Source organism: Mastigoproctus giganteus, chromosome 7 (genome assembly GCF_048544385.1).
Source record: "Mastigoproctus giganteus isolate SK-2022 chromosome 7, ASM4854438v1, whole genome shotgun sequence".
Taxonomy (NCBI): domain Eukaryota; kingdom Metazoa; phylum Arthropoda; class Arachnida; order Uropygi; family Thelyphonidae; genus Mastigoproctus; species Mastigoproctus giganteus.
The window spans coordinates 72,923,977-72,951,418 of record NC_143581.1 but is presented as its reverse complement, the minus strand read 5'-3'; the positions used below and the strand labels follow the sequence as shown (position 1 = coordinate 72,951,418).

General features: G+C 39.2%; 1 protein-coding gene across 2 annotated transcripts in view; it reads right to left on the bottom strand.

The window, feature by feature from the left end:
* Nucleotides 1–27,442, bottom strand: part of LOC150082990 (uncharacterized) — a 389,813-nt gene that overhangs the window by 211,457 nt on the left and 150,914 nt on the right. For both annotated transcript variants that reach the window (XM_090376961.1, XM_090376963.1), the window contains exon 8: nt 12,957–13,047. In XM_090376961.1, coding sequence (XP_090233087.1) covers nt 12,957–13,047 — 91 coding nt within the window. The remainder of the gene's footprint in view (nt 1–12,956; nt 13,048–27,442) is intronic.

Here is a 27,442-nt window from a genome sequence, read left to right as displayed (position 1 = left end):
CCGAGATATAACTGAAGTCTTGTCTAAATGATCCTGCAGTGCTTCTTTAACCAGTGCCTCCATTAATTTTCCTGGAACAGAAGTTAAGCTCACAGGTCTATAATTACTTGTGTCAGCCTTTGATCCTCCTTTGTGAATTGGGGTCACATTTGCACATTTCCAGAATATGGGTACCTCCCCTGAGTCCAAGGAAGCTCTCATAATTATGGCTAAGGATTTGCTTACTTCCTTTGCTGCCTCCTTTAATATAACTGGATAGATCCCATCCACCCCAGGTGCCTTTCTTGTGTTTATCTTCAACAATTTCTCCTCCACTTTACTCCCAGTTATTTTAAGATTCTGTAGCTTACTGCTAGAGTTGAATACACCTCTGGCATTCCCCTCGCTGAATAACTCCTCATGTGTGAATGTCGATGCAAAATATTCATTTAGTTTGTTAGCTACCTGAGCAGGATCATCAACAGTTGACCCATCAATATCAAGTGGACCAATCTGATTCATCCCCTTCCTTCTAGAGTTTACATAAGTAAAGAACTCTTTGCTATTTTTCTTTGCATCCCTTGCTAAGGATTTCTCGTAATCTGCCTTCGCCTGCCTAACCTCCTTTGTAACTTGGTTGCATATCAATTTGTATCTATCATAGGCTTCAGTGTCATGTGTGAATTTGTAAGTATCCCATGCATTTTTCTTCTCTGCCATATGCCTCATTAGTTCATCTGACATCCATTTTGGCCTAAACCTTGAACAATATTTCTTAGTTGGTATGTAAAGCCTAGTAGCTTCCAAGATAAGTTCTTTGAATGCTTCCCATTTTGAATTTGCTGTTGGTAACATCATCAGTTGGTCCCACTGTATAGAATTTAAATACTGTCTCAGTCCATCGTAGTCGCCTTTACGGAAGCAATAATCCTTCCCTTTACCCCTGATGGTAGTTACCTCTTTGAGTAAATCCCACTTCAGCACACTGTGATCACTGCCACCTAGTGGTTCATTTATCTGCGGATTCTTAATGCATGAAGAATCACTGCTGATAATCAAATCAAGAGTATTACTCCCTCTAGTTGCCTCCCGAACATGCTGATGTAGAAAACAATCATCCAATAAATCCACAAAAGCCCTGCTAGTGTGTGAGCGACCAACCCCCAAATTCCAGTCAATATCTGGGAAATTAAAATCTCCCATTATAAGACTCTCTGATTTACTGGCCCACTCTATTTCCCTGTACAGTTTCTTATTATACTCATCAGAGTCATTAGACCTATAGCACACTCCTACTCTCAATTTTGATCTCCCAATGCTTATGTCACACCAAACTGACTCAACACTGCACTGTCCAACGATGTCGACTGGCTTCACTTCCTTGGTATGTGTTTCTTAACTAATAGCATAACCCCTCCCCCCTTCCTATCCTGTCTATCCTTTCTGTAGACGTTGTACTCCCCAAATTCCAGTTCTGCATCCCTTATATCTGTGTGACACCACGTCTCTGATATCCCAACAATATCTGCCTTTGATGTTTTGAGCAATACCTCAAATTCATCAAATTTGTTTACTAAACTCCTAGCATTGGTGTACACGCAAGTATACCTGCACCTGTTTCTATTCTTAGCTACCCTAACACAACCCATGTGTTTACTTGTACTTCAATGGCTCCCAGCAGTCTCTGAAATATCAAGCATCTTGTTTTTCAGGCTTCTGCTCATTCTAATAGAAGCAGTGCAAGAATCTCTTTCACCTCTGCCAGTGGCTACTGTCAGTCTATTGGTCTTTGTCTCCCCCCAAGCTAGCAGTTTTCCGACCCACCTAACACTGCCTCGATAGCATCAGCAAATATTGTTGCACCCTTTCTATTTAAGTGTATCCCATCCCTGTAGAAGCAATCTCTCCTATTAACAAGTACAGTCCAGGCTGAAAAAAATTCTATCCCTTGAGCCTTGCACAATCTTTCCAGGGCCGAATTGATCGACAAGGCACTCATCATATACTTCCTCCTATCGTGTCTGGGCAGAATTGCAGACACTTTCAAATTCAACCCTAATTCTCGGCTTTTGTTCAACAGTGACCTGTACTTGTTAAGTAATTCTGCCGGTACTCCTACTCTTAATATCATTAGTGCCAACTATATCACCTTTTGTGCCCTTAAAAGATGATATTCGCTCTACAACGCCATCAACCTTTGCCCCTGGCAGACATACCCAGGTCCTGTTCCACCTATCCTTTTTACAAAGCATGTTCCCCGTTTCCCTGACAATAGAGTCACCAACAACTACTAGTTCCTTCGGGACCAGCGCATTCTGCCTTGGGGGTTGCCTCTGTGTCACGTGATGCCCAAGTGCAAGCTCTGGCGTTGATGTGGGCATCTGAGAGCTTGGTGGGCCCCTCAATTTAGTTTCTTCGAGGGCATCCACCCTGTCCTTCAAGCTCTCATATAGGCCCACAAGAACGCTGAGTTGTTGCCTGATATCGATACACTCCTTGCATCGCGCACACACAAAGACATCCCCCATGGCAGTATCATGTCCCGTACCCGATTGTCTGCAAACATCAAGCAAACAGTGCATTTTATAAGGCTGTGAGTCAGAGGACAACTGGCCCCCTCAGTTCTGCTCTGAGCCACAGCACTTCCATTAGCTTGAGCCTTTTGCTTTGCTGCTCTGGTCTGTCATGATTCTATTAATTTATTAATTAATTATAATTAATTATGTTATGTTATTATTTATGTTAAATATAATTAATTATGTTACGTTTGTAATCTAAGTCATTATATGTATTTATTTAAAAGTACAATTTAACTGCTAATGAAGTTCAGCTAACGCTATCTAGTACGGTATATAACTATCGTATCACAAAGGCGGGAACTTACGAACTTTATATCTACGGGCACTTAAGTATTAATTAACTTTCAAATCTCGTTGTCTCAATTCAGAATAAACTAACGATCCTTACTAGGTCTATAAGCTACTTACAGAAATAATTCGATGTAAAAAATATTCAATCAAGTGGCTAAATATGGCTAAAGAACTTCTCGTTCAGCAGAGTTGCAAACACGTGGATACCCTTACCGATACTTTTATGCAATTACAAGGCCGAATAAAGAATAAATACACCAAATTAATCAGAAAATCACAAAATAATGTTATACTACTAAATTTAAATCAAAAGTTTTAGAAAAACAATAATTTCAAATCAATAAATAAGAAAAATCTACATAGCGGCTTTGAACAGCCAACACACTTCATATTTTTCTCAGAAACAACCCTTCTAAGTACACGGTCGAAGTCAGTGGTCCTTTAATGCACCTAAGATCACAACTTGGTGATTGTCTCTTCTTTAATTCAAAGCTATTCCCAACCTTGTGTTGTTTGGCATTACAAGAATGCAAAATGGGATGACTTGCAAGACTTCTTTCTTCTTTTCCTTGGTCAGATTACTGTTTCAAAACTTCTGATGTCAACGTTTGCTCAGATTGTGTCAGTGAAATTATTCTTGTAGGAATGCAATCCTTTATTCCGCACTCCACTTTAAAATCTCATACTTTATCTAAACCTTGGGTTTTCAATAAATGTGCTAAGACTTTCAAGAGAAGAATGTTGCATATCATAATTGGCTTGTTTCCAATTCTTTGGTTTCATTTTCTGCCTACACCAAAGCTCGCAACAATTGTAAAGCAGTTATTAATCAGTCCAAACCAAATTTTGAACAGGCTAAGAGTAGAAAACTTGCTTCTTTCCTTAATGGTAGCCAAGCATTCTGGACTCTTGCCAAAGCTATTGGCTGCAACTTTGCACATTTCTGCTCCCACCTCTGTCTAAACCAAATGGTTTTATTGTCACTTCAGCCTAGCATAAAGCCGATCTGCTAGCATCTCAATTTTCTTCTAACTCATGTATTAATGATCTTGGAAAAACACCTCTAACCATTCCCAACAAGCTCCATTCAATGCCTCCTGTGGTCTTCCATCAAAAGGAGGTCAGAAGGATTTTGACGAATCTCGATGCTAAGAAAGCTCCAGGTCCTGACGATATTACTCCACTTGTTCTCAAAATCTGTGGTCCAGAACTCACTCCTGTTCTTTGTCGCCTTTTTTCACTTTCTTATTCCAAAGATGTCTTTCCTTCTGCTGGAAATTTGCTCATATACCACCAGTTCCTCAAAAGGGTGACAAATCACTCCCATCTAATTGTTGTCCCATTGCAATTACTTCTACTTTTTCTAAAGCAATGGAGAAATCAATTAACCACTAACTCTTAAACTATCTAGAAACCTTCCATCTGTTCAACAATCACCAGTATGGTTTCTGTCAGTGTCGATCCACTGGTGATATTCTGGCTTATATTACCCATTTATGGACCAATTCAATGGAAAAGTTCGGTGAAACACAAGCAGTTGCTCTTGACATCTCAAAGGCTTTCGATCGTGTTTGGCATAAAGGTCTTCTAAACAAGTTTCCATCTTATGGTTTACCAACTGTTTTTTGTAATTGGTTATCCAGAGTCGCCTCCGTAGCCAGGTGGGAAGGAGCAGCAGTGCGTAGGACACCCTTCTTGATTAGACCAGGGTTCGAGCCCGTCCCTACCCAATACGGAGGATGCAGACAGGTCAGTGAATGACCACCGCATATCCCGGAGCAATATGGCCTTAGATGCTAATGCTCCTAAAAACCAAATAACAACAACAACAATGGTTATCCAGTTTTCTCTCTGATCGCACACTGACAGTGATGGTAGATGGCTCTTGTCTTCTAACTTCTCCACTAATGCTGGTGTCCCCAAGGTTCAGTTCTTTCCCCAACTCTTTTCCTCTTGTATATTAATGACCTTCTTCCATTGACTTGAAATCCTATCCATAGTTTTGTCGATGATAGCATATTGCATTCCGCTTTCCATTTTGAGAAAACTTGTCCTGCTCAATCAGCTTCAACTTCTCGAATATCTGATACCAATTCCTTAAATGCCGATATCCAGGTAATTCTCCAGTGGGGCAAAGACAACTTAGTTGATTTAAATCCTTCTAAAACTCAATCTTATCTTATATCTCGCAAAAAGGATTCTTCTGCTCCTATGCTTATTTTTAGTGACACTCCAATTTCTAGGCAAGATGATATATCTCTTTTGGGATTACCCTGACTTCTAATCTCTCTTGGCACAAGCACATTACAAATATTGCTTCCTCTGCATCTAAAAAACTTGGTTTTCTCTTTTGCTCTCGACGTTACTTTTCTTCCAAAACATCTGTTCACTCTGTACAAATCACAAATATGCCCTACGATGGAATATTGTTCCCACACGGTGGCCCCAAAACCTCTCTCAGGCTTCTAGATTCCATTCAGAAGAGGGCAGTTAGGTTAATTAATGACCCATCTCTATAGAGTCTCTCTGTCTCATAGACATACTGTTTCTGCTGCATGCCTTTTCTACAGATACTTCGATGGGCAATGTTCTTCTGAATTGGCTTCTATAATTCCCGCTCTCTCTTTCAAAACAGTCTGAACACGTGCCACCACCAACCAACATCCATTTACTGTCCAACTTCTTACTCACAGAACCAACTTTTCACCTTCCTCATTTATTCATTCAACTGCCGTTTTCTGGAACAACCTTCCTTCATACGTATTTCCTGAAAATTACAATCTACAGAACGTCAAGTCTAATGTCAACAAATATCTTCTTTCATCTTCTCAACCTCCAACCCATGCACGGTGCTAAGTACTATAGGTTCTAATACTATAGGTTCTAATCAAGTAGTTGTTGGTGACTCTATTGTCAGGGAAACGGGGAACATGCTTTGTAAAAAGGATAGGTGGAATAGGACCAGGGTATGTCTGCCAGGGGCAAAGGTTGATGACGTTGTAGAGCGGATATCATCTTTTAAGGGCACAAAAGGTGATATAGTTGTACACGTTGGCACTAATGACATTAAGAGTAGGAGACCGGCGGAATTACTTAGCAAGTACAGGACACTGTTGAAAAAAAGCCGTGAATTAGGGTTGAATTTGAAAGTGTCTGCAATTCTGCCCAGACACGATAGGAGGGAGTATATGATGAGAGCCTTGTCGATCAATTCGGCCCTGGAGGGATTGTGCAAGGCTCAAGGGGTAGAATTTTTTTCAGCCTGGACTGTACTTGTTAACAGGAGAGATTGCTTCTACAGGGATGGGATACACTTAAATAGAAAGGGTGCAAGAATTTTTGCTGATGCTGTCGAGGCAGTGTTAGGTGGGTCGGAAAACTGCTAGTTGGGGGGGATACAAGGACTAATAGATTAACAGTAGCCACTGGCAGAGGTGGAAGTGATTCTTGCACTGCTTCTATTGAAATGAGCAGAAGCCTGAAAAACAAGATTCAGGATATTTCAGAGACTGCTGGGAGTCACTGCGGTACAAGTAAACACATGGGTTGTGTTAGGGTAGCTAAGAATAGAAACAGGTGCATGTATACCTGCGTGTACACCAATGCTAGGAGTTTGGTAAATAAATTTGATGAATTTGAGGTATTGCTCAAAACATCAAAGGCAGATATTGTTGGGATATCAGAGACGTGGTGTCACACAGATATAAGTAATGCGGAACTGGAATTTGGGGAATACAATGTGTATAGAAAGGATAGACAGGACAGGAGGGGAGGAGGGGTTATGCTATTAGTTAAGAAACACATAAAGTCCAAGGAAGTGAAGCCAGTCGACATCGATGGACAGGGCAGTGTCGAGTCAGTTTGGTGTGACATAAGCATAGGGGAATCAAAATTGCGAGTAGGAGTGTGCTATAGGCCTAATGACTCTGATGAGTATAATAAGATATTGTACAGGGAAATAGAGTGGGCCAGTAAATCAGAGAGTCTTATAATGGGGGATTTTAATTTCCCAGATATTGACTGGAATTTGTGGGTTGGTCACTCGCACACTAGCAAGGCTTTTGTGGATTTATTGGATGATTGTTTTCTACATCAGCATGTTCGTGAGGCAACAAGAGGGAGCAATACTCTTGATCTGATTATCAGTAGTGATTCTTTATGCATTAAGAATCTGCAGATAAATGAACCACTAGGTGGCAGTGATCACAGTGTGTTGAAGTGGGATTTACTCAAGGAGGTAACTACCATCAGAGGTAAAGGGAAGGGTTTTTGTTTTCGTAAAGGCGACTATGATGGTCTGAGACAGTATTTAAATTCTATACAGTGGGACCAACTGATGATGTTACCAACAGCAAACTCAAAATGGGAAGCATTCAAGGAACTAATCTTGGAGGCTACCAGGCTTTACATACCAACTAAGAAATATTGTTCAAGGTTTAGGCCTAAATGGTTGTCAGATGAACTAATGAGACAGGTGGCGGAGAAGAAAAATGCATGGGATACATACAAATTAATGGGTGACATGGAAGCCTATGATAGATATAAGTTGGTCTGTAACCAAGTCACAAAGGAGATTAGGCAGGCAAAGGCAGACTACGAAAAATCCTTGGCAAAGGATGCAAAGAAAAACAGAAAAGAGTTCTTTACATATTTAAACTCAAGAAGGAAAGGGATGAATCAGATTGGTCCACTGGATATTGATGGTTCAACAGTTGAGGATCCTGCTCAGGTGGCTAACAATCTAAACGACTATTTTGCATCTACATTCACGCATGAGGAGTTATTCAGGAAGGAGAATGATGTAGGTAAAGTAAACACTGGCAGTGAGCTGGATGATTTTGTAATAACTGAGAAGAAAGTGGAGGAGAGATTGTTGAGGATAAACATAAAAAAGGCACCTGGGGTGGATGGGATCTATCCAGTTATATTAAAGGAGGCAGCAAAGGAAGTAAGCAAACCCCTAGTCATAATTATGAGAGCTTCTTTGGACTCAGGGGAGGTACCCATAGACTGGAGATGTGCAAATGTAACCCCAATTCACAAAGGAGGATCAAAGGCTGACACACGTAATTATAGACCTGTTAGTTTAACTTCTGTTCCAGGTAAATTAATGGAGGCACTGGTTAAAGAAGCACTGCAGGATCATCTAGACAAGAATTCAGTTATAGCTCAGACGCAGCATGGTTTTGTTAAGGGCAGGTCTTGCCTGACCAACTTGATTGGATACTATGATGTAGTTACAAAAGAACTGGATGCAGGGAATAACTTTGATATTATATATTTGGATCTTAGAAAGGCTTTTGATACTGTTGCACATGGAAGACTGCTGCACAAATTGGAGCAGTGTGGCATTGGAGGCAAATTGCTGCTATGGATAAGGGGATGGTTGAGTGGCAGAAGACAGAGAGTGGTAATCAATGGACACTGCTCAACGTGGACTAATGTTATTAGTGGAGTTCCTCAGGGTTCAGTGTTGGGTCCGTTGTTGTTTTCGGTGTTTATGAATGATATTGATGATGGGATATCAAGTTTAATGTCCAAGTTTGCAGATGATACAAAGGTTGGCAGGGTTGTTAAGGACACTACTGACGCTATGCTGCTGCAACAGGATCTGGAAAGGTTGAACAGATGGGCTGAGAGGTGGCAAATGAAGTTTAACATTGACAAATGTAAAGTACTACATATGGGAAACAGTAACCCCAGAGCAACGTATCAACTCTGCGGTACTACACTGACAGTGGTGGAGAATGAAAAGGACCTGGGGGTAATTGTGCAGGCAGATATGAAGTTCTCTGAGCAGTGCAGACGAGCTGCAAGAGTAGCTCATGGTGTCTTGTCAATGATATACAGGAATTTTTCTAGCAGGGATAAGGAGGTGATTATTCCCTTGTATAAGGCAATGGTTAGGCCACATCTTGAGTACTGTATACAGGTCTGGAGGCCTCATTTCAAGAAGGATATAGAGCTGCTGGAACGGGTACAGAGAAGGGCAACAAGATTAGTGAATGGAACAAAGGGTTGCTCTTACGAAGAAAGGCTTAAGTTTTGCAAATTACAGAGTCTGGAGACTAGGCACCGGCGAGGTGATCTGATAGAGGTGTATAAGGCTTTGAATGGTTTGAGCATGCTCAATGCCAATGGGATTCTTCATCTTGCTCAGAATAATCACCTCAGAGGGCACAAATTCAAATTGAGGAAAGACAGATGTAGGATAGACGTGCGGAAAATTGCCTTTAGCCAGCGGGTGGTTGGTTGGTAGAACAGACTTCCATCCCTTGTCGTGGAGGTTGATAGCCTAAATAAATTTAAAGCTCAACTGGACAGGTATTTCGAAAGAACGGACGGAGGGGTGAAATGGGAGTGGTGTGTGGTTTTTTTTTTTTTTTTTTTTGGCTGATGCTGAATAAGCTTGCTTTCTTGCATCATATGCCTCTACTAATGCTAATGCTAATGCTAATACCTCTCGTGTTTGGGGTTTTCATAAAAAAATAACAATAATAAAATAAAAACAATGTATTATATCAAGACCTTTTAATAATAGGCGCCTCCGTAGCCAGGTGGGAAGGAGCAGCAGTGCGTAGCACACGCTTCTTGATTAGACCGGGGTTCGAGCCCGTCGCCACCAAATACGGAAGCTGCGGAAAGGTCAGGAATGACCACCGCATATCCCGGAGCAATATGGCCTTAGTTGCTAATGCTCCTAAAAACCAAATAACAACAACAACAACAACAACAACAAGACCTTTTAACAACATACAAATATATAAATATAAATAATTTCTTGTGAACTATATAAATAATATTCAATGTATTCATGAGTTATGGTTATTCGTAGCTCATGATTACATTGAACATATTGAATAAATTGTTAATCATGAACTATGGCTATTCACTGTTGTTTTTATCCCTTTTTCATAAGTACTATATATATACAGGGTGATTCACTACCAGTGCGACAAACTTGCTGGAGGTGTAGGGGGTACAAAGACGAATCGGAATCACATAGCATTGCAGGGTCCGAAATGCCTTCATCATGCGGTAGAGGACGTTGAACGGGAGGTCGCGTGAACAGCCATCCCGCTGGAAGTCAGCATTTGCGAACCGGTTCCCGAGGCAGTAAGATGGACGAGTATTCAAACGTTGAACTGGCCGACATGCACCTCGCATATGGAGCTGCAGACTGTAACGGGTGTGCCGCTCTGCGCTTGTACCAGGAACGTTTCCCGCACAGGCGTGCTCCCCATCATACGATTTTCGCACGTGTGCACAGAAGGTTACGTGAGACTGGTTGTTTCATGAGAGGTACCATGAATCGAGGGCGAACGACGAGGACGCCAGACAATGAGTCGAATCTCCTACGTCTTGCAGAAGGCAATCCGAGTACGAGTACGAGTACTCGAGCAATAGGCCAACGATTGGGTACTTCCCAATCCACTGTATGGAGGATAGTGTCAACAAACCAAATGAGTTCATACCATCTGCAACGCGTCCAATCATTGGAGCCTGCAGATCATCCACTCCGGAGGACTTTTGCTATTTGGTTTCTTCAACAGAAACGGTTCGCAAATGCTGACTTCCAGCGGGATTGCTGTTCACGCGACCTCCCGTTCAACGTCCTCTACCGCATGACGAAAGCATTTCGGATCCTGCAATGCTATGTGATTCCATTTCGTCTTTGTGCCCCCTACACCTCCTGCAAATTTGTCGCACTGGTAGTGAATCGCCCTGTGTGTGTGTGTGTGTGTGTGTGTGTGTGTGTGTGTGTGTGTGTGTGTGTGTGTGTGTGTGTGTGTGTGATAAATGTAGTGAGTAACAGCAAATGTAACATGAGCAACTGTAATAACTAGCAGTATTCTTCAGTCTCTTGAATCTCATAACTGAGTTTGACTGTATCTTCTCATTATTTTGTTATTTTTCTTTTTTTTTTTAGGAGCATTAGCAACTAAGGCCATATTGCTCCGGGATATGCGGTGGTCATTCCCTGACCTTTCTGCATCCTCCGTATTTGGTGGTGATGGGCTCCAACCCCGGTCTAATCAAGAAGCGTGTGCTACGCACTGCTGCTCCTTCCCACCTGTCTACGAAGATATGGCTAATGATAATAATAATAATGAACAGGCCGCTAATCTGAATCCGATGCAAGTGGTCATAAAAGCTGAGTCACCCATTTCATTTTTGTCTCTTCCAAGAATTGGGCTTTGTCCACTATCTGAGTAATTAAGAATGTTTGCATGGTTATCAAAATTTGTACAGTATATCCGTGTACACTCGTTATAAGTCAGTTTTTATGGGAATATGTGTAAATTAAAATCATTATGGCTTTTTGCTTTTTACAGCCATAACTTCATTATTCCATGCTTGTTATAACCAAGTTCAACTGTATATGGTTTACAAAGCCCATTTTCATCTGATTGATCCCATTAATATGTAGAATATGCATGCATGAAGCTGAAAAAAAAAAAAAAAAAAAAACATGTAAAGTAACGGAGATGTCACTGAAGCCTCAGAAATTAAGAGTGTATTCGCCTGGAATTGGGCTTGGAATTATTGGAAAAATTTCTTTGTGATGCAGCAACTTGTGACAGTTAGCTATATCTCCTTGAAGGACATTTTATCTCAATCGTCCAAGGAATGGTTGTCAATTTAAACTAAACGTTTTCCCAATAGGAATGTTGTGCAAGATGATCTTCATGAGTGTTTTAATTGCCGAGATTTACCTAATCAATTTTCCTGCTCATTTCAAGTATAGATTATCTTGGCCATTGCACCCTTAAGATCTGAGCTTGTGTGACTTCTTGTCATGGAGTTTTCTTAAGAATGCCATTTCTAGAAACAGTCCACTCAGTTAAAAACTGAACAAGAAATCTGAAAAGCTGCAAACAGCATCAATGAAGAAAATCTAGGTGACGTTGGACATCTCCAAAGACAACTATGAAATGTTTTGGATGCTGATGGTGCAATTAACAAATGTTTTAATTCCACCACGAGCCTGGATATATCAAACACACTTATTCAAATACACGACACTGAAATATGTTATGTAAGTATATTTAACTAAAAAAATTGTATTTTTGGAAAGATCTGGTATCTTGGTGGGGGGGGGGGGGGGGGTTCAGTACTGTTTATAAAAGAAAACAATTTTCTTTTATAAACAGTTCTGAACATAAGAACTCTCATCTCCCCCTCCCCAAGTGACTGTATACACACACACACAACTTTTTTTCCTTATAAAGGAAAGAAACTAAATACTGACCGCCATCTCTGAAACATTACTTTTATTAAAAAAAAAAAAAAAAAAAAAAAGCCGGGAACTGTACTTTCCCCATTCTTCAAATTTGCCAATTATAGGCATTCAAGAATAATCCCAGGGTCAGATCATATTCCATTTTTAAAAAAGAATGAAAATAAGCAGAAAAAGATACACTAATAAATTACATTAAATTAGAAAATTAGTCCCTATTTTATTAACGAATGTTAAGAAAGACAAATATATATAATGGTGCATCATTTTGTGCATCTCTGAGATGCTACTGATCATCCTATCTGTATGTTGTAGCATATCATATTTCATTATGCTATAAATGACAAATAAGATAATCTCATCCCCCCTACCACCCAAAAAAATTACAGGAGCAGTGGAGTTCCATCCCATTAAGAAGAAGTGCAAACGATCTCTCTTCCAGGAAATGAATTATTGATATGTATAGACACAAAACTAGGATAACCTGTGGAAGCAGTGTGTGTGTGTGTGTGTGTGTGTTTGGGTGGTAGGGGGATGAGATTATCCCCCCCTACCAAAGACAAAGATGGAGGGGGAGGAGAAACTTATTTTCTAAATTCATTACCATTTCATTTCATTCATTATCCATTTTCATTCAGCTAAACTATAATAAATTTTTATACAACAAAAAATATTTTAAAGTAAATGCAAATCTTGATGTAACTTATTAATTAAAAAAGATAAATACATACAAGGATTTAAAAAATGTTTTTTCAGAATAGTTTACTATATAAAATTGTTAATGAAGAAATAATGTGAAAAACAACAAGAAAATTTTCAAAAATTCCAATGATCATATTTCTCTTAATATAAATTCTTAATCTTACCTTGACAGAATCCAGGTATCCATTAACAATATGCCACAAACTGTATGATAAACTTTCCACATTAGCCAAGTTAAACTCTGCATAAATGACTCTATTTATAAACAAAAAAAAAAAAAAAAATTTATAAAATAACAACAATTAGCTTTTATAAGTAGGATGTCCATTAAATCACTAATTAAGAACTTCATATAACATACAAGTAATATACCATCCAAATTTACAATGAAGATTACCATTTTACAATAACATAACAAAATTTCAATTAAAAATATTTATTTTTACGTATAAGTCAAATGAAAGCAAAACTAAAATCAGTAAAAAGAACTGATCTTAGATATAAAAACAACAATGTACGTGTTGAAAGGAATTTTTAATGTTAATGCAGAAATTTAACAGGTTCATGCATGACAACTATTTTCTGGATGAGCAGCCTGTTATAGATGTTATGGATCTTATTGGTTTGCACGGTGCAAAATACACTGTGCAAACCAATAAGATCCATATTTGAAGGGAATATTGCTGATAGTTTATGTTTATAATAAGAGTCCATCATACAGTACTTGTTGTTGTTTGTTTGATTTATTGGTGTAACAGGTACTAAGGATATAATGCCTATTACAGTCTCAATTGGTACAGGTTTGGTCTATTACTGTTTCATCCGTCTCCAAGAATCTGCTGTGATATTAGTTGATTAGAGAAATACAGATGAGAAGAGAAAATTATTTGTCATTCTCTTAGGTATAACAAGAATTCAATGATAAGATGTTTTACCATGAGCTGGGTTTGACAGTTGCTGCATAATGGAGGGTCATCCTGCACAAGTAGGTAGCTATGGGTTAGATGGGTATGCCCAATCTGTATACTTCATCTAACCCATAGCTCTAAATCTAACAAGTGTGACTTCTTCCTTCCTGTTCCTTCTTAGGCTTAATAGTTTCCTGTGATCATTCTTAATCTGGAACAATTTATTGCTTTTATACCCCAGCCAAATGGATAGCCATTTCTTTTCTAATGGTACACTACAGTGTATGTGTTTGTGATTGGTGTAAGGTATCTTGGTTGTCTGATGATATGAGACTGGAATTCTTGGCAACAAAATCTGCTTTTGTCTGTTTACATGAAGCTGCACTAACTTTATTAGAATTTATTGTAGCAAGGGATGACTGGAAGGAAGCTTACAATGAAGAACAGATACAGCACTTAAGGAATCACTACAGATAATGGTTTTAGGGTATAACGAACTCTTCACTCAAATGATAATCAGAGCGCAATAAATTGCATCAGGACCTGCAGCACTATACTTTGATCGTGCAAGAGCACTGCATGACTCAATTTTACATTCTCTAAAGCTATAAGAGTAGTATACAATTCTGCAGTGTAAGTGCTGCACTCCAAAGGGAGCTACTGATACATTTTAATGTTTGGTAGAACTATTGCTGCACCAACTTGACTGTCTGTCTCGAAACCGTCAGTGTATATTTGGGTGAAAGTAGAGAATCGAAGAATGAGTCACACGGCTTTGCACTAACTTTACTGTCTGTCTTGAAACTTTCAGTGTATATCTGGGTGAAACTGGAGAACTCAAAGAGTGAGCTGCATGGCTTTGTTTAACACCGAAATTTGTAACAGCATTCTTTCCCCATTGTTCCAAGTGGTTATTAACATGGGTCAAGGGTATTTGCCATAGCAATGTAGTTGTACTAACATCTGGAATTGTTATTCATATTTAATTGCCAACATGCATTTAAACTTTATAACCTAATGCCACATGGTTGATTCTGCAATTTTTTTTTTATTTTTTTATCAATTATCCCATTTTGGTGAGAGCAGGTATTGCCATATGGGATGTGGGAACTTCTGATTTTAGCTGCATAGTTTAATAGCAGAACATGCCAACGAACATGTAGCAGGGGTTCACGTGCCTCTGTATAGAGACTGATTCCCTATTCCCTACTATCCGGGTCTAACCAATCATATAACTAGAATACTAAGAAATTATCAGGCGCGTTGTGTGCAGCTTCCAGGGCGGAGGCTGCACACAATCGTGTCACAAGTAAAGGACCCCATTCAAAAAGAGAATGCAAGTGGGGTCGTATATAGTATTAGATGCCCGGATTGTGGGGAGTGTTATGTAGGGGAAACAAAACGCCGTCTCAAAGACCGTCTGGGGGAGCACACTAAGGCAATAAGAAGTGCGGCCTATGGTAAGTCCGCCGTGGCCGAGCATTTTTGGGAGAAGCAGCACCAGATCTCCCCGGACGAGGCTATCATCACCGATCAGGCGAATAAGTTCTGGGACCGCAAGTGGCTTGAGAGTTTGCGGATCTGTTCCACAGTGAACATTAATAGAGATAGAGGAATACGGATCCATCCCCTCTTTGAGGCTACTATCCTCAGAAGGGATGAACGGTTCCACATGACCCACTCTCGATTCCATAACACAAGAGAACAGAACACGTGGGAATGAAACACGTGATGAGTACCGTGAACTTGCTGGTATTTAAAGACGCACTGCAGAACAAAGAAAATACCGCTGAAGAAGAAGGCAGGAGCCTTCGAAAGCTATGGTTTTATCGCTTTTAATTTAGTATATTTTAATGTATTTTATTGTTCTTAACCCAGTATATTTTAATGTATATTTTATATGTATATTTCATATATTTTAGTTGTAAAGTTAAATATAATTTATTGTAAATACAGGCTAATATTATTTATTATAAATACATAGTTATCAAGATTCCAGTTTTCGTTTTCTTTGTGTTTTATTTCTACATAAGGTTGGTAAAAAACACTTAAAACTACAATATGAATATACCCAACCTCAGAGGCCTGTCTGAAGAGTGGATTCTACTGTTCATTCATAAGAAATGCATTTTGAAGGTTTGATTCAGCATTTACCATTAGATTTAATATTGACCTAGCCCTTCAAAAGCCATACTGATTGTGACTTAGAAAGTTTTCAATCTCTAGGAGCCATGTCAAACTGGCATCAATTAAATTTTTTCAATGTCAGCTAGGTAAAGTGATAAATAAGATGGTAATTTGTTGGATCAGAATGGTTCTTTCCTGGCTTTGGGAAAATTAATATAATGGAATGACACTAGCTAGCAGGATAGTAATCCTCACTGAATATTCTATTAAACAGTTGTAGAAGAGTAGTTGGAGGCTCTTCACTCAAATGACAATCAGAGCACAATAAATTGCATCAGGACCTGCAACACTATTTTTTGATTGGGCAAGAGCACTGCATGACTCACTCATGGTAAGAGGTACATTATATGGAAGTTGGGGTGTAATATTAAAATTCAAATTACAGGCACTCCCTGACTTATGTAAATTCAACTTTACGTAAGTTTTTGACAACCAGTGCAAACTGAAAAAAAAAAAAAAAAAAAATATATATATATATATATATATATATATATGGAAATGTATTTTTCATCCCGTAGGAATAAATAGAGGTATTGTAAAAATATCATAATGCGAACCCAAAAACACTTTTTTTATTTTTTTTTGTAATTCGTTTCAAGACTTTGGAATTTCAAATTTTCGCTATAAAACTAAGCTATTTATCTCTCTAAAAAGTCATTTTTATAATGGAAGTTATATTAGTTTTTCAGATATCTAGAGATATTACAGGGCAGGCCCGTAATATCTCTGCTGGTGTATCCTAATGCTGTTAGTGTGATATAGCAGAACAACAAATGTGATCCCATTGCCAGCTGCACAAATAACATTATTAAAATCAGAAGTATAAAGTAGTTAGAAAGTCCATTATTTTCCAACCATTTTTTGATACAGACCACTTTTATATTTTTTGAAGTAGAAGCTAGAGACCACAAAAAATGTCAAATTACACATGCAAAAATATTTAACTATTAATAACTATTTTTTAAATACAACAGTGCCTTGTAATCATACTTATTGTATGTTTAGCTGCTGAAAAAGTATAAGTAGTTTTGATATTTTAACTGCATTCTTTGTTAATTGTGTTCTACTACATTGTGTTCTACAACTATATTAAATAGGCTTAGTAGCGTACGTTAGCTTATTTTTTTAAATTTAACTAGTGATTTTTGTAAGTTACGACTCACCCGTGTTGGCAACAGTATTGTTGAACTTGCCGCCATTGTTGTTTTTGTTTGGTTTTTTTTAAGGCGCATTAGCAACTAAGGCCATATTGCTCTGGGGATATGCGGTGGTCATTCCCTGATCTTTCCGCATCCTCTGTATTTTGTGGTCTTGATTAGACCAGGGCTTGAACCCTGGTCTAATAAAGAACCACCATTGTTCTAGTCGATAAGAAATAGCATAACGTATATCTCGAACTGATAGCATAAGATATAATGTAAAACTAGATAGTATAATACGTAGCACTGTATTAGGAATCTGTTAGCTTGGTAAGCATTATCAATTAATAAATAATATTTATTAATCTTATTAAATTTCATTGTTAATTAAATTGTAGTTAACTGGAAATCATTACCCAGTCTGTCTGGGTCATGCTTTCCCCAGACTAGACTGGGAAGCAACGAGCACAGAGTAGCAGGAGTGCTGTAGCTTAGGGTAGAAACGAAGAGGGCGATTCTCCAACACATCACAGTCTAAAAAAAGGTGCAAAATTTGAAAAGTTTGCGGACATCTCTGAAACAGAGCATGATTTAGCCAAGGAGAATGTCTTTGTGTATGCTAGGGTGCCTAGAGTGTCAAGAATTTAGGTGCCAACTCAGCATTCTGATGGAAGTTTATGAGAGTTTGAGGTGTAGAGAGATGCCCTTGAAGAAATTAATATGAGGGGGCCCATTAAGCATTCAGCTGCCCAACTCAACACCACAGCTCACTCCTGTGCATCAGGCAACAAAGCAGCAATCTCCAAGGCAGAATGCAGTGGTCTCACAGGAACTAGTTATTGTTGGTGACTCTATTAACCCCAGGGAGCTCACATCTGGTGAGTATGGGCTTGGCACACCCAGGGTCCTGAGCTGGATATCATCATTCTTCTCTTTCTTGGTGATTCCTTTCTACTTTTCTTTTTCTTTTTCTTTTCTCTCTCTCTCTCTCTCTCTCTCTCTCTCTCTCTCTCTCTCTCTCTCTCTCTCTCTCTCTCTCTCACTCACTCACTCACTCAGGGTAACATGGGAATTATTTTTTTATTTTTTTGGCTGGTGCAGCATAAGCTTCAGGCTTCCTTCCACCATATACTAATAATAATTAGCATTTAGCATTAGCATTAGTAGAGGCATTTGATGCAAGAAAGCAAGCTTATGCAGCATCAGCCAAAAAAAAAAAAAAAACCCACTTCCATTTCACCCCTCTGTTCGTTCAAAATACCTGTCCAGCTGAGCCTTAAACTTATTTAGACTATCAACCTCCACCACAAGGGATGGCAGTCTGTTCCACCAACCAACCACCCGCTGGCTAAAGGCAAATTTCCGCACGTTTATCCTACATCTGTCTTTCCTCAATTTGAATTGCCCTCTCAGGTGATTTTTCTGAGCTAGAGGAAGAATCCCATCAGCATTGAGCATGCTTAAACCATTCAAGGCTTTATACACCTCTATCAGATCACCTCGCTGGTGCCTAGTCTCCAGACACTGTAATTTGCAAAACTTAAGCCTTTCTTCGTAAGAGCACCCCTTTGTTCCATTCACTAATCCTGTTGCCCTTCTCTGTACTCGTTCCAGCAGCTCTACATCCTTCTTGAAATGAGGCCTCCAGACCTGTATACAGTACTCTAGGTGTGGCCTGACCATTGCCTTATACAATGGAATAATCACCTCCTTATCCCTGCTGGAAAAATTCCTGTATATCATTGACAATACTCCATGAGCTACTCTTGCAGCCCGTCTGCACTGCTCAGAGAACTTCATATCTGCCTGCACAATCACCCCCAAGTCCCTTTCATTCTCTACCACTGTCAGTGTAGTACCACAGAGTTGATACGTTGCTCTGGGGTTGCTGTTTCCCATGTGTAGTACTTTACATTTGTCAATGTTAAACTTCATTTGCCACCTCTCAGCCCATCTGCTCAACCTTTCCAGATCCTGTTGCAGCAGCATAGTGTCAGTAGTGTCCTTCACAACCCTGCCAACCTTTGTATCATCTGCAAACTTGGACATTAAGCTTGATATACCATCATCAATATCATTTATAAATACAGAAAACAATAATGGACCCAACACTGAGCCCTGAGGGACTCCACTAATAACATTAGTCCACGATGAGCAGTGTCCATTGATTACCACTCTCTGTCTTCTCCCCCTCAACCACCCCTTTATCCATAGCAGCAATTTGCCTCCAATGTCACACTGCTCCAATTTGTGTAGCAGTCTTCCATGTGCAATAGTATCAAAAGCCTTTCTAAGATCCAAGTATATAATATCAAAGTTATTCCCTGCATCCAGTTCTTTTGTGACTGCATCATAGTATCCAATCAAGTTGGTCAGGCAAGACTTCCCCTTAACAAAACCATGCTGTGTCTGAGCTATAACTGAAGTCTTGTCTAAATGATCCTGCAGTGCTTCTTTAACCAGTGCCTCCATTAATTTTCCTGGAACAGAAGTTAAGCTCACAGGTCTATAATTACTTGTGTCAGCCTTTGATCCTCCTTTGTGAATTGGGGTCACATTTGCACATTTCCAGTCTATGGGTACCTCCCCTGAGTCCAAGGAAGCTCTCATAATTATGGCTAAGGGTTTGCTTACTTCCTTTGCTGCCTCCTTTAATATAACTAGATAGATCCCATCCACTCCGGGTGCCTTTCTTGTGTTTATCTTCAACAGTTTCTCCTCCACTTTACTCCCAGTTATTTCAAGATTCTGTAGCTGACTGCTAGAGTTCAATACACCTCTGGCATTCCCCTTGCTGAATAACTCCTCATGTGTGAATGTCGATGCAAAATATTCATTTAGTTTGTTAGCTACCTGAGCAGGATCATCAACAGTTGACCCATCAATATCAAGTGGACCAATCTGATTCATCCCCTTCCTTCTAGAGTGTACATAAGTAAAGAACTCTTTGCTGTTTTTCTTTGCATCCCTTGCCAAGGATTTCTCGTAATCTGCCTTCGCCTGCCTAACCTCCTTTGTAACTTGGTTGCATATCAACTTGTATCTATCATAGGCTTCTGTGTCATGTGTTAATTTGTAAGTATCCCATGCATTTTTCTTCTCTGCCATATGCCTCATTAGTTCATCTGACATCCATTTTGGCCTAAACCTTGAAAAATATTTCTTAGTTGGTATGTAAAGCCTAGTAGCTTCCAAGATAAATTCTTTGAATGCATGTCAAAGATTCAAACATGCATGTCAAAAAATGCATGTTTGAATGCATGTAATATTGTCAGGGAGATGGGGAATATATTATGCAAAAAGGACAGGTGGAACAGGACCAGGGTATATCTCCCAGGGGCAAAAGTTAATGACAGTGTACAGCAGATATCTTTTAAGGGCACAAAAAAGGTGATAATGTTCAGCATGTTGGCACTGATGACATTAAGAGTAAGAAATCTGCAGATTTAAATAACAAGTACAGGTCAACGTTGAAAAAAAGCCACAAGATAAGGTTGAATTTGAAAGTGTTTGCAATTCTGCCCAGACATGATAGGAGGGAGTATATGATGAGAACCATGTCAATCAATTCAGCATTGGAGAGATTGTGCAAGACTCATAGGATAGAATTTTTTCCAGCATGGTCTGTGCTTGTTAACAGGAGAGACTGCTTCTACAGGGATTGAGCACACTTAAATAGAAAGTGTGCAAGAATATTTGCTGATACTATAGAGGCAGTGTTAGATGGGTCAGAAAACTACTAGGTTGGAGGGATACACAGACTAAAAGATTAAGAGTGGCCGCAGGCAGAGGCAAAAGTGAATGAATTTTGCACTGCTTCTATTAGAATAAGCAGCAGTCTGGAAAGCAAGGTTCTGGGGATTTCCAGGGAAATCCCCAGATAATGGAACAGGTAAATACAAGGGCTGTGCTAGGGTAACTATGAGTAGGAACAGGTGCATGTATACTTGCAGGAAATCAATGCTAGAAGTATAGTTAATAAATTTGATGAGTTTGAAGTGCTGGTCAAGACATCGAAGATGGATATTGTTGGGATACCAGAGATGTTGTGTCACACACATATAAGCAGGGCAGAATTGGAATTTAGAAAGTATAAAGTGTACAGAAAGGATAGACAGGACAGGAAATAAGAAGAAGGGGTTATGCTGTAAATTATGAAAAACATAAAATCTAAGGAAGTGCATCCAATTGACATTGGCGGACAATGCAATGCTGAGTCAGGGTAGTGTGACATAAGCACTGGGAAAGGGAAAATGAGAGTAGGTGTGTGTTATTGGCCAAATGATTTTGATGAGTATAACGAGCAATTGTGCAGAGAAATAGAGTGGGCCAGTAAATCAGAATGTCTTATAATGGAGGATTTTAACTTTCCAGATATTGACTGGAATTTCTGGATTGGACACACACACACATTGGCAAGACTTTCTAGGATTTATTGGATGACTGTTTTCTACAGCAAGATGTATAAGAAGCAACCAGAGGGAGTAGTACCATTTATCTGATTATTAGCAGTGATTATTCATGCATTAAGAATTTGCAGATAAAGGAACCACTGGGCGATAGTGATCACAGTGTACTGATGTGGGATTTACTTAAAGAGGACTACACTACACTACAGTGGTCTCAGAGAGTTTTTAAATTCTGTACAGTGGGATCAACTCATGATGTTACCAATGGTGAATTCTAAATGGAAAGACTTCGGGGACTTAATCTTGAAGGCTACTAGGCTTTTCATACCAACTAAGAAATACTGTTCAAGGTTTAAGCCTAAATGGATGTCAGATGAATTAATGAGGCTCATGGCAGAGAAGAAAAATGCATGGGATACATATAAATTACCAGGCGACAGAGAAGTCTGGCAGATATAGGCTAGTCTGCAATCAAGTCACAAAGGAGGTTAGGCAGATTACGAGAAATCTTTGGCAAAGGATGCAAAGAAAAACAGCAAAGAGTTCTTTACTTATGTAAACTGTAGAAGCAAAGGGAATGCATGAATCACATTGGTCCACTTAACATAGATGGTTTGACTATTGATGATTATGCTGAGGTAGCTGATAAACTGAACAAGTATTTTGCATCTACATTCACACACACAAGGAGTTATTCAAGTAGGGGAATGCCAGCAGTTTATCTAACTCCAACAGGGAGCTGAGTGATTTTGTAATAACTGAGAGAAAGGTACCTGGAGTGGATGGGATCTATCCAGTTATATTAAAGGAAGTAAGGAAATCCTTAGCCATAATTATTACAACTTCCTTGGACTCAGGGGAGATCCCAATGGACTGGAGGCATGCAAATGTATCCCCAATTCACAAAGGGGATTCAAAAGGTGACAAAGTAAGTATAGACCTGTTAGTTTAACTTGTGTTCCGGGGAAAATAATGGAATCACTGGTTAAAGGAGCACTGCAGGATCATCTACACAAGACTGCAGTAATAGTTAAGACAGCATCGGTTTGTTAAAGGAAGGTCTTGTCAGACCAATCTGATTGGATACTATGATGTGGTCACAAAGGAAGTGGATGCAAATATAATTATGATATCATATATGGATTTCAGGAAAGCTTTTGATACTGTTGCACATAGAAGACTGCCATACAAACTGGAGTGGTGTCACATTGAGGACAAGATAATGCCATGGATAAAGGGATGGTTGAGTGGGAGAAAGAGTGGTAATCAATGGAAAATGCTCTTCGGGGACTAATGTTATTGGTGGAGTTCCACAGTGTTCGACGTTGATTTAATTGTTGTTTTGTGTATTCATCAATGATACTGATGATCAATGATATCAGGCTTAATATCCAAGTTTGCAGATGATACAAAGGTTGGCAGGGCTGTTAATGACAGTAAACACAGTATGATACTGCAACTGGATCTAGTAGTAGTAATGGAGGCATGTGATGTAAGAAAGCAAGCATATGAGCTTATGTAGCAACAGCCTAAAAAAAAAAAACCAATTGCACACATCCATTCCCTCTAAAATTTTGTCCAGTTCCTTCTTAAATTTATTTAGGCTATCAACTTCCACAACAACATATGGAAATTTGTTCCAGCAATTAACCACCCGTTCGCTAAAGGCAAATTTCTGCACATCTATTCTACAACTGTCTTTCCTCAATTTGAATTTATGTCCCCTCAGGATCGTAATATGCACAGGTGGAAGAATTCAGCGTACTCAACCCAATCAAGGCCTTATACACCTCAATCAGATCACCTCGCAGGTGCCTAGATTCCAGGTACAGTCAGTGCTCGTATAACACGTGTTTACACTAAACGAATTCGATCATACACAATTTATAAATAGGGGAACGATATCTCATATAACACGAACCGAATTCGCTTATGCATGATTCGCCTTTGTGTTTACAAGAAATGGCAGTCGAACGCAGAATCACCCCCAACCGAACGCAACACGATAGGAATGAAGAGAAGATTCTGAAAATGTACTGTATTTATGTTTTTTATATCAGTGAAGGGGAAACACATTTCATCATAATAACATAAAATTCCAGCTATCGGCATTATCGCAAATGCAATCAGATCAAGTTTACTACCAGTTTATAACAGATTCCACTAGCGGAAACGCAACTGGAAATTGTTTTCATTGTTTTATGGTAGTAACCCCTAGAAATGTGCTTTAGTAAAATGTGAGGTGTTAATAGTGTATCTCTGCCTTTACGGTGTTGTTTATTCAGTTGCTACATGTGCGCAGCTTGTTTATGTGTATCAAGCGTGCCTCCTCGTTTTGTAATTGTGCTTTTTTCCCTAAAAATGAGTAAAATACTTATTCTCTTATACTTATTAATAATGAGTAAAATACTGAGTAAAATACTTCACCGGGATGCTTCCTTTTCTTTTTTTGACCCAGAGGCGGACTGGGTCAAAAATTCTTACCCGGGAAAATTTACAGTGGCCTCATACTATGGTTTATGGCCAAAATCACACCGGCCTCCAGCCCAAAGGGGTTTCCCTGGTAAGGCTTATGGCCAGTCCGCCTCTGTCGATAGAGAAAAAATATGAAATTGTGAAACGCTTTGAGCGAAATTAAAGACCATGTGATATTGCACGTGCTACAAACCTAAATGAGGCAACGCCGAGAATTACAAAGAATGCAGAGAAAATAAAAACAACTTTCATAGCAGGAACAACTCAAAGTGTAATTAAAATCCATTAGATTAAGACACAAAGAATTGGAAGAGATGGAAATGCTGTCATCTGTTTGGATAGAAAATCAAACAAAAAACAAGTTTGCTTACGATAGAAGCAAAAGCATCAGCAATATTTTATTACGTAATAGTCGTAATAAAACACAAGTATTTTATTATAATTATTTATTGTGTTTGGTAATGTTTTGGTTACAAATGTGTGTTCAATCTTGGGTGGTCGGCACCTCACCCTATTTTTCCCATACGGCCTGTTGTTTATATTGCACGAGGATTTCTAGGAACACAACTATCGGTGCTATACGAGGACTGACTGTACTGCAATTTGGAGAATTTAAGCTGTTCTTGCTAAGAACACCCCTTAACTCTCCTCACCGATCTTATTGCCCTTCCCTGTACACGCTCAAGCAACTCTACATCCTTCCCAAAATGACGGCTCCAGACCTATATGCAGTACTCAAGGCATGGCCTGATCTTTTTCACTCTCTGTATTTTCCCATTCAACCACCCTAGATAAGTTGAGTAAATGAGCTGAGAAGTGAGAATTGAAGTTTAACATTGACGAATGCAAATAACTGTACATGGGTAGCAGTAACCCAAGAGAAATGACCATGTGGTACTACACTCAGGGAAGTGGAGAGTGAAAAAGACCTGCAGTCAGATAAGAAGTTTGTTGAACAGTGCAGTTGGGCGGGCAGAGCAAGTCATGAAGTCCTGTCAATGATATATAGGAGTTTTGCTAATAGAGACAAGGAGGTGATTATCGTGTTGTACAAGGCAATGGTCAGGCCACACCTTGAATACTGTGTACATATCTGGAGGCCTCATTTTAGGAAGGATATAAAGTTGCTAGAAAGAGTACAAAGAAGGGCAACAAGACTGGTGACGGGAACAAAGGGGTGCTCTTACCAAGATAGGCTTAAGTTCTGCATGTGTCTGTAGACTAGGCACATGTCAGGCGATCTGAATGAGGTGTACAAGGTCTTGAATGGGTTGAGCAAGCTCAGTGCTGATGGGTTTCTTCCTCTTGCTCAGATTAAGAACCTGAGGGGGGGATAGATTCAAATTGAGGAAAGACAGTTATAGAATATATGTGTGGAAATTTGCCTTTATCCAATGGGTAGTTGATTGCTGGAAGAGATTTCTATCTCTCGTTGTACGAAGATGATAGCTTAAATAAATTTAAGGCTGAGCTGAACAAGCATTTGGAGTGAATAGATAGGTGAAAAGGGACGTTTTTTTTTGGTTAATGCTGCATAAGCTTGCTTACTTGCATCGTAAGTGCCTCAACTAATGCTAATGTTAATGAATTACAGTGAAACTTCTCCTAACGGACACCTCTCGTTAACGGACATCTCTCTACAACGGACATTTTCAAATTCCCCAACTCACCTCCATTGGTTTTAATGTGTTTGCAGCTTCTGTCTAGCGGACATTCTCTGTAACGGATGCGGACAGGCAATCTGCACTGTTTCGTTTAGATTGGCACTTAATTTGATCTCCCCACAATGGACTGCGGGAGAGCTCACGGCCCTTTTTCTAGGAACTTTTCTTCCACGTATTGCCTCAATCATGTGCTTATTTTCTATTTCCGATTCTCTGAATTTTATCAAGGTTTACGTCGCGGTTCTAAACCCTTTTTCAAGAATTTTAAGGCACGTGTAAAACTTCTGATGAATTCGGTGTGTGCAGGGGGAGGGGGGAATTTTGTCGGCCTTTCGTCTTTTCAGTTTCAGTTTTCAATTTTGTTCAGTGTCGTGTGAAGTGCACAGTGTCTTCTCGTAAACATTTAACTTTAAAAGATAAAGTCAAACTCATTAATCGTATGACCGGCAAAAAAATAGTGTTCACAATCTCGTTGCAAAATTCAAAATAAGCAAAACGCAGGTAAGCGACATCCTAAAGAAAAAAATGAACTGCTCAAACAATTTTGGCAACACGGAAATGATCGGGTTCAAAAATCATTCCCGAAAACTGTTGGACTTCAAATTGACAATGTTACGTATGAGTGGTTTTGTCGCGAATGTGCTAAAAATATTCCCATTAATGGGCCTATTATTAGGGAAAAGGTTTTGGAGGTTGCGAAATCTACGGGAGTAAATGAGTTCAAAGCTTCTGTGGGATGGCTAGACAAGTTCAAAACTCGGCATAAAATTTCTTGGAAAGCCGTAAGTTGTGAAGGTGGATCTGTTGATACTGGGGTTGTAACAGTGTGGACCGTCAAATTGGAAGATTTATGTCGTGATTTTGAAGCTAAGGATATTTACAACTGTGACGAAACAGGGTTGTTTTTTTTAAAGCTCTTCCTGAAAACACAATGAGTCTAAAAAACGAAAAGTGCCAGGGCGGAAAAATTTCTAAGGAACGCTTGACTGTACTATTGTGTACAAATATGCTGGGAGACTTTGAACAATCTCTTGTTATAGGAAACCCACAAAATCCTCGTTGTTTCAAGGGCATAAAGTTGAATCTTTTGGATGCTGACTGGAAGTCTAATAAAAAAGCGTGGATGCCACGAGATATCATGAGCGAATGGATAAGTCACTTTAACCAAAACATGATTCGTCAAAACAGAAAAATTATTCTTTTCATGGATAATGCTGCATCTCACCCGCACATTGAATTGTCCAACATTCAAATCGTTTTTCTGCCACCAAACACATCTGCAGAGTGTCAGCCCTTGGATCAAGGGATAATAAAAAATTTTAAACTTCACTACAGAAAACGTGTTTTAAGACATCTCATTGCAAACATGAACGATGTAACATGTGCGAGTGACCTTGCAAAGAAAATCAGCATCCTAGATGCGATTCAATGGATTTCCTCTTCAGTAAACGCAATTAGAAAACAAACTGTCGTGAACTGTTTTGTAAAGTCTGGCTTCTCAAACGCAAAAAATGAAGTTGTGAACAGCAATGTGGAGCACCAAGAAGAACAAGAACTTCAACATCTATTGATAATGTACGATACTTCAGCTACAAGTAACCCTGGCTACAAAGATATAGACTCGAACCTCACTACAGAAGATGGTGCTATAGATATCAACGACATTATCATCGATATTTTTCAAGAAGTTCCTCGTAAGGATGAAGAAATGGAAGGAGGTCATTCTGTCGAAGAACATATTAATGACGAACCACCGATGAAAATAGAAGAAGCACTCATACAAATCAATCATTTAAAAATGTTTTTTGCCGCTGAAGAAGATACTGAAGGACTTTCGATGGTTTCTTCACTCCAAACAAATGTTGAAA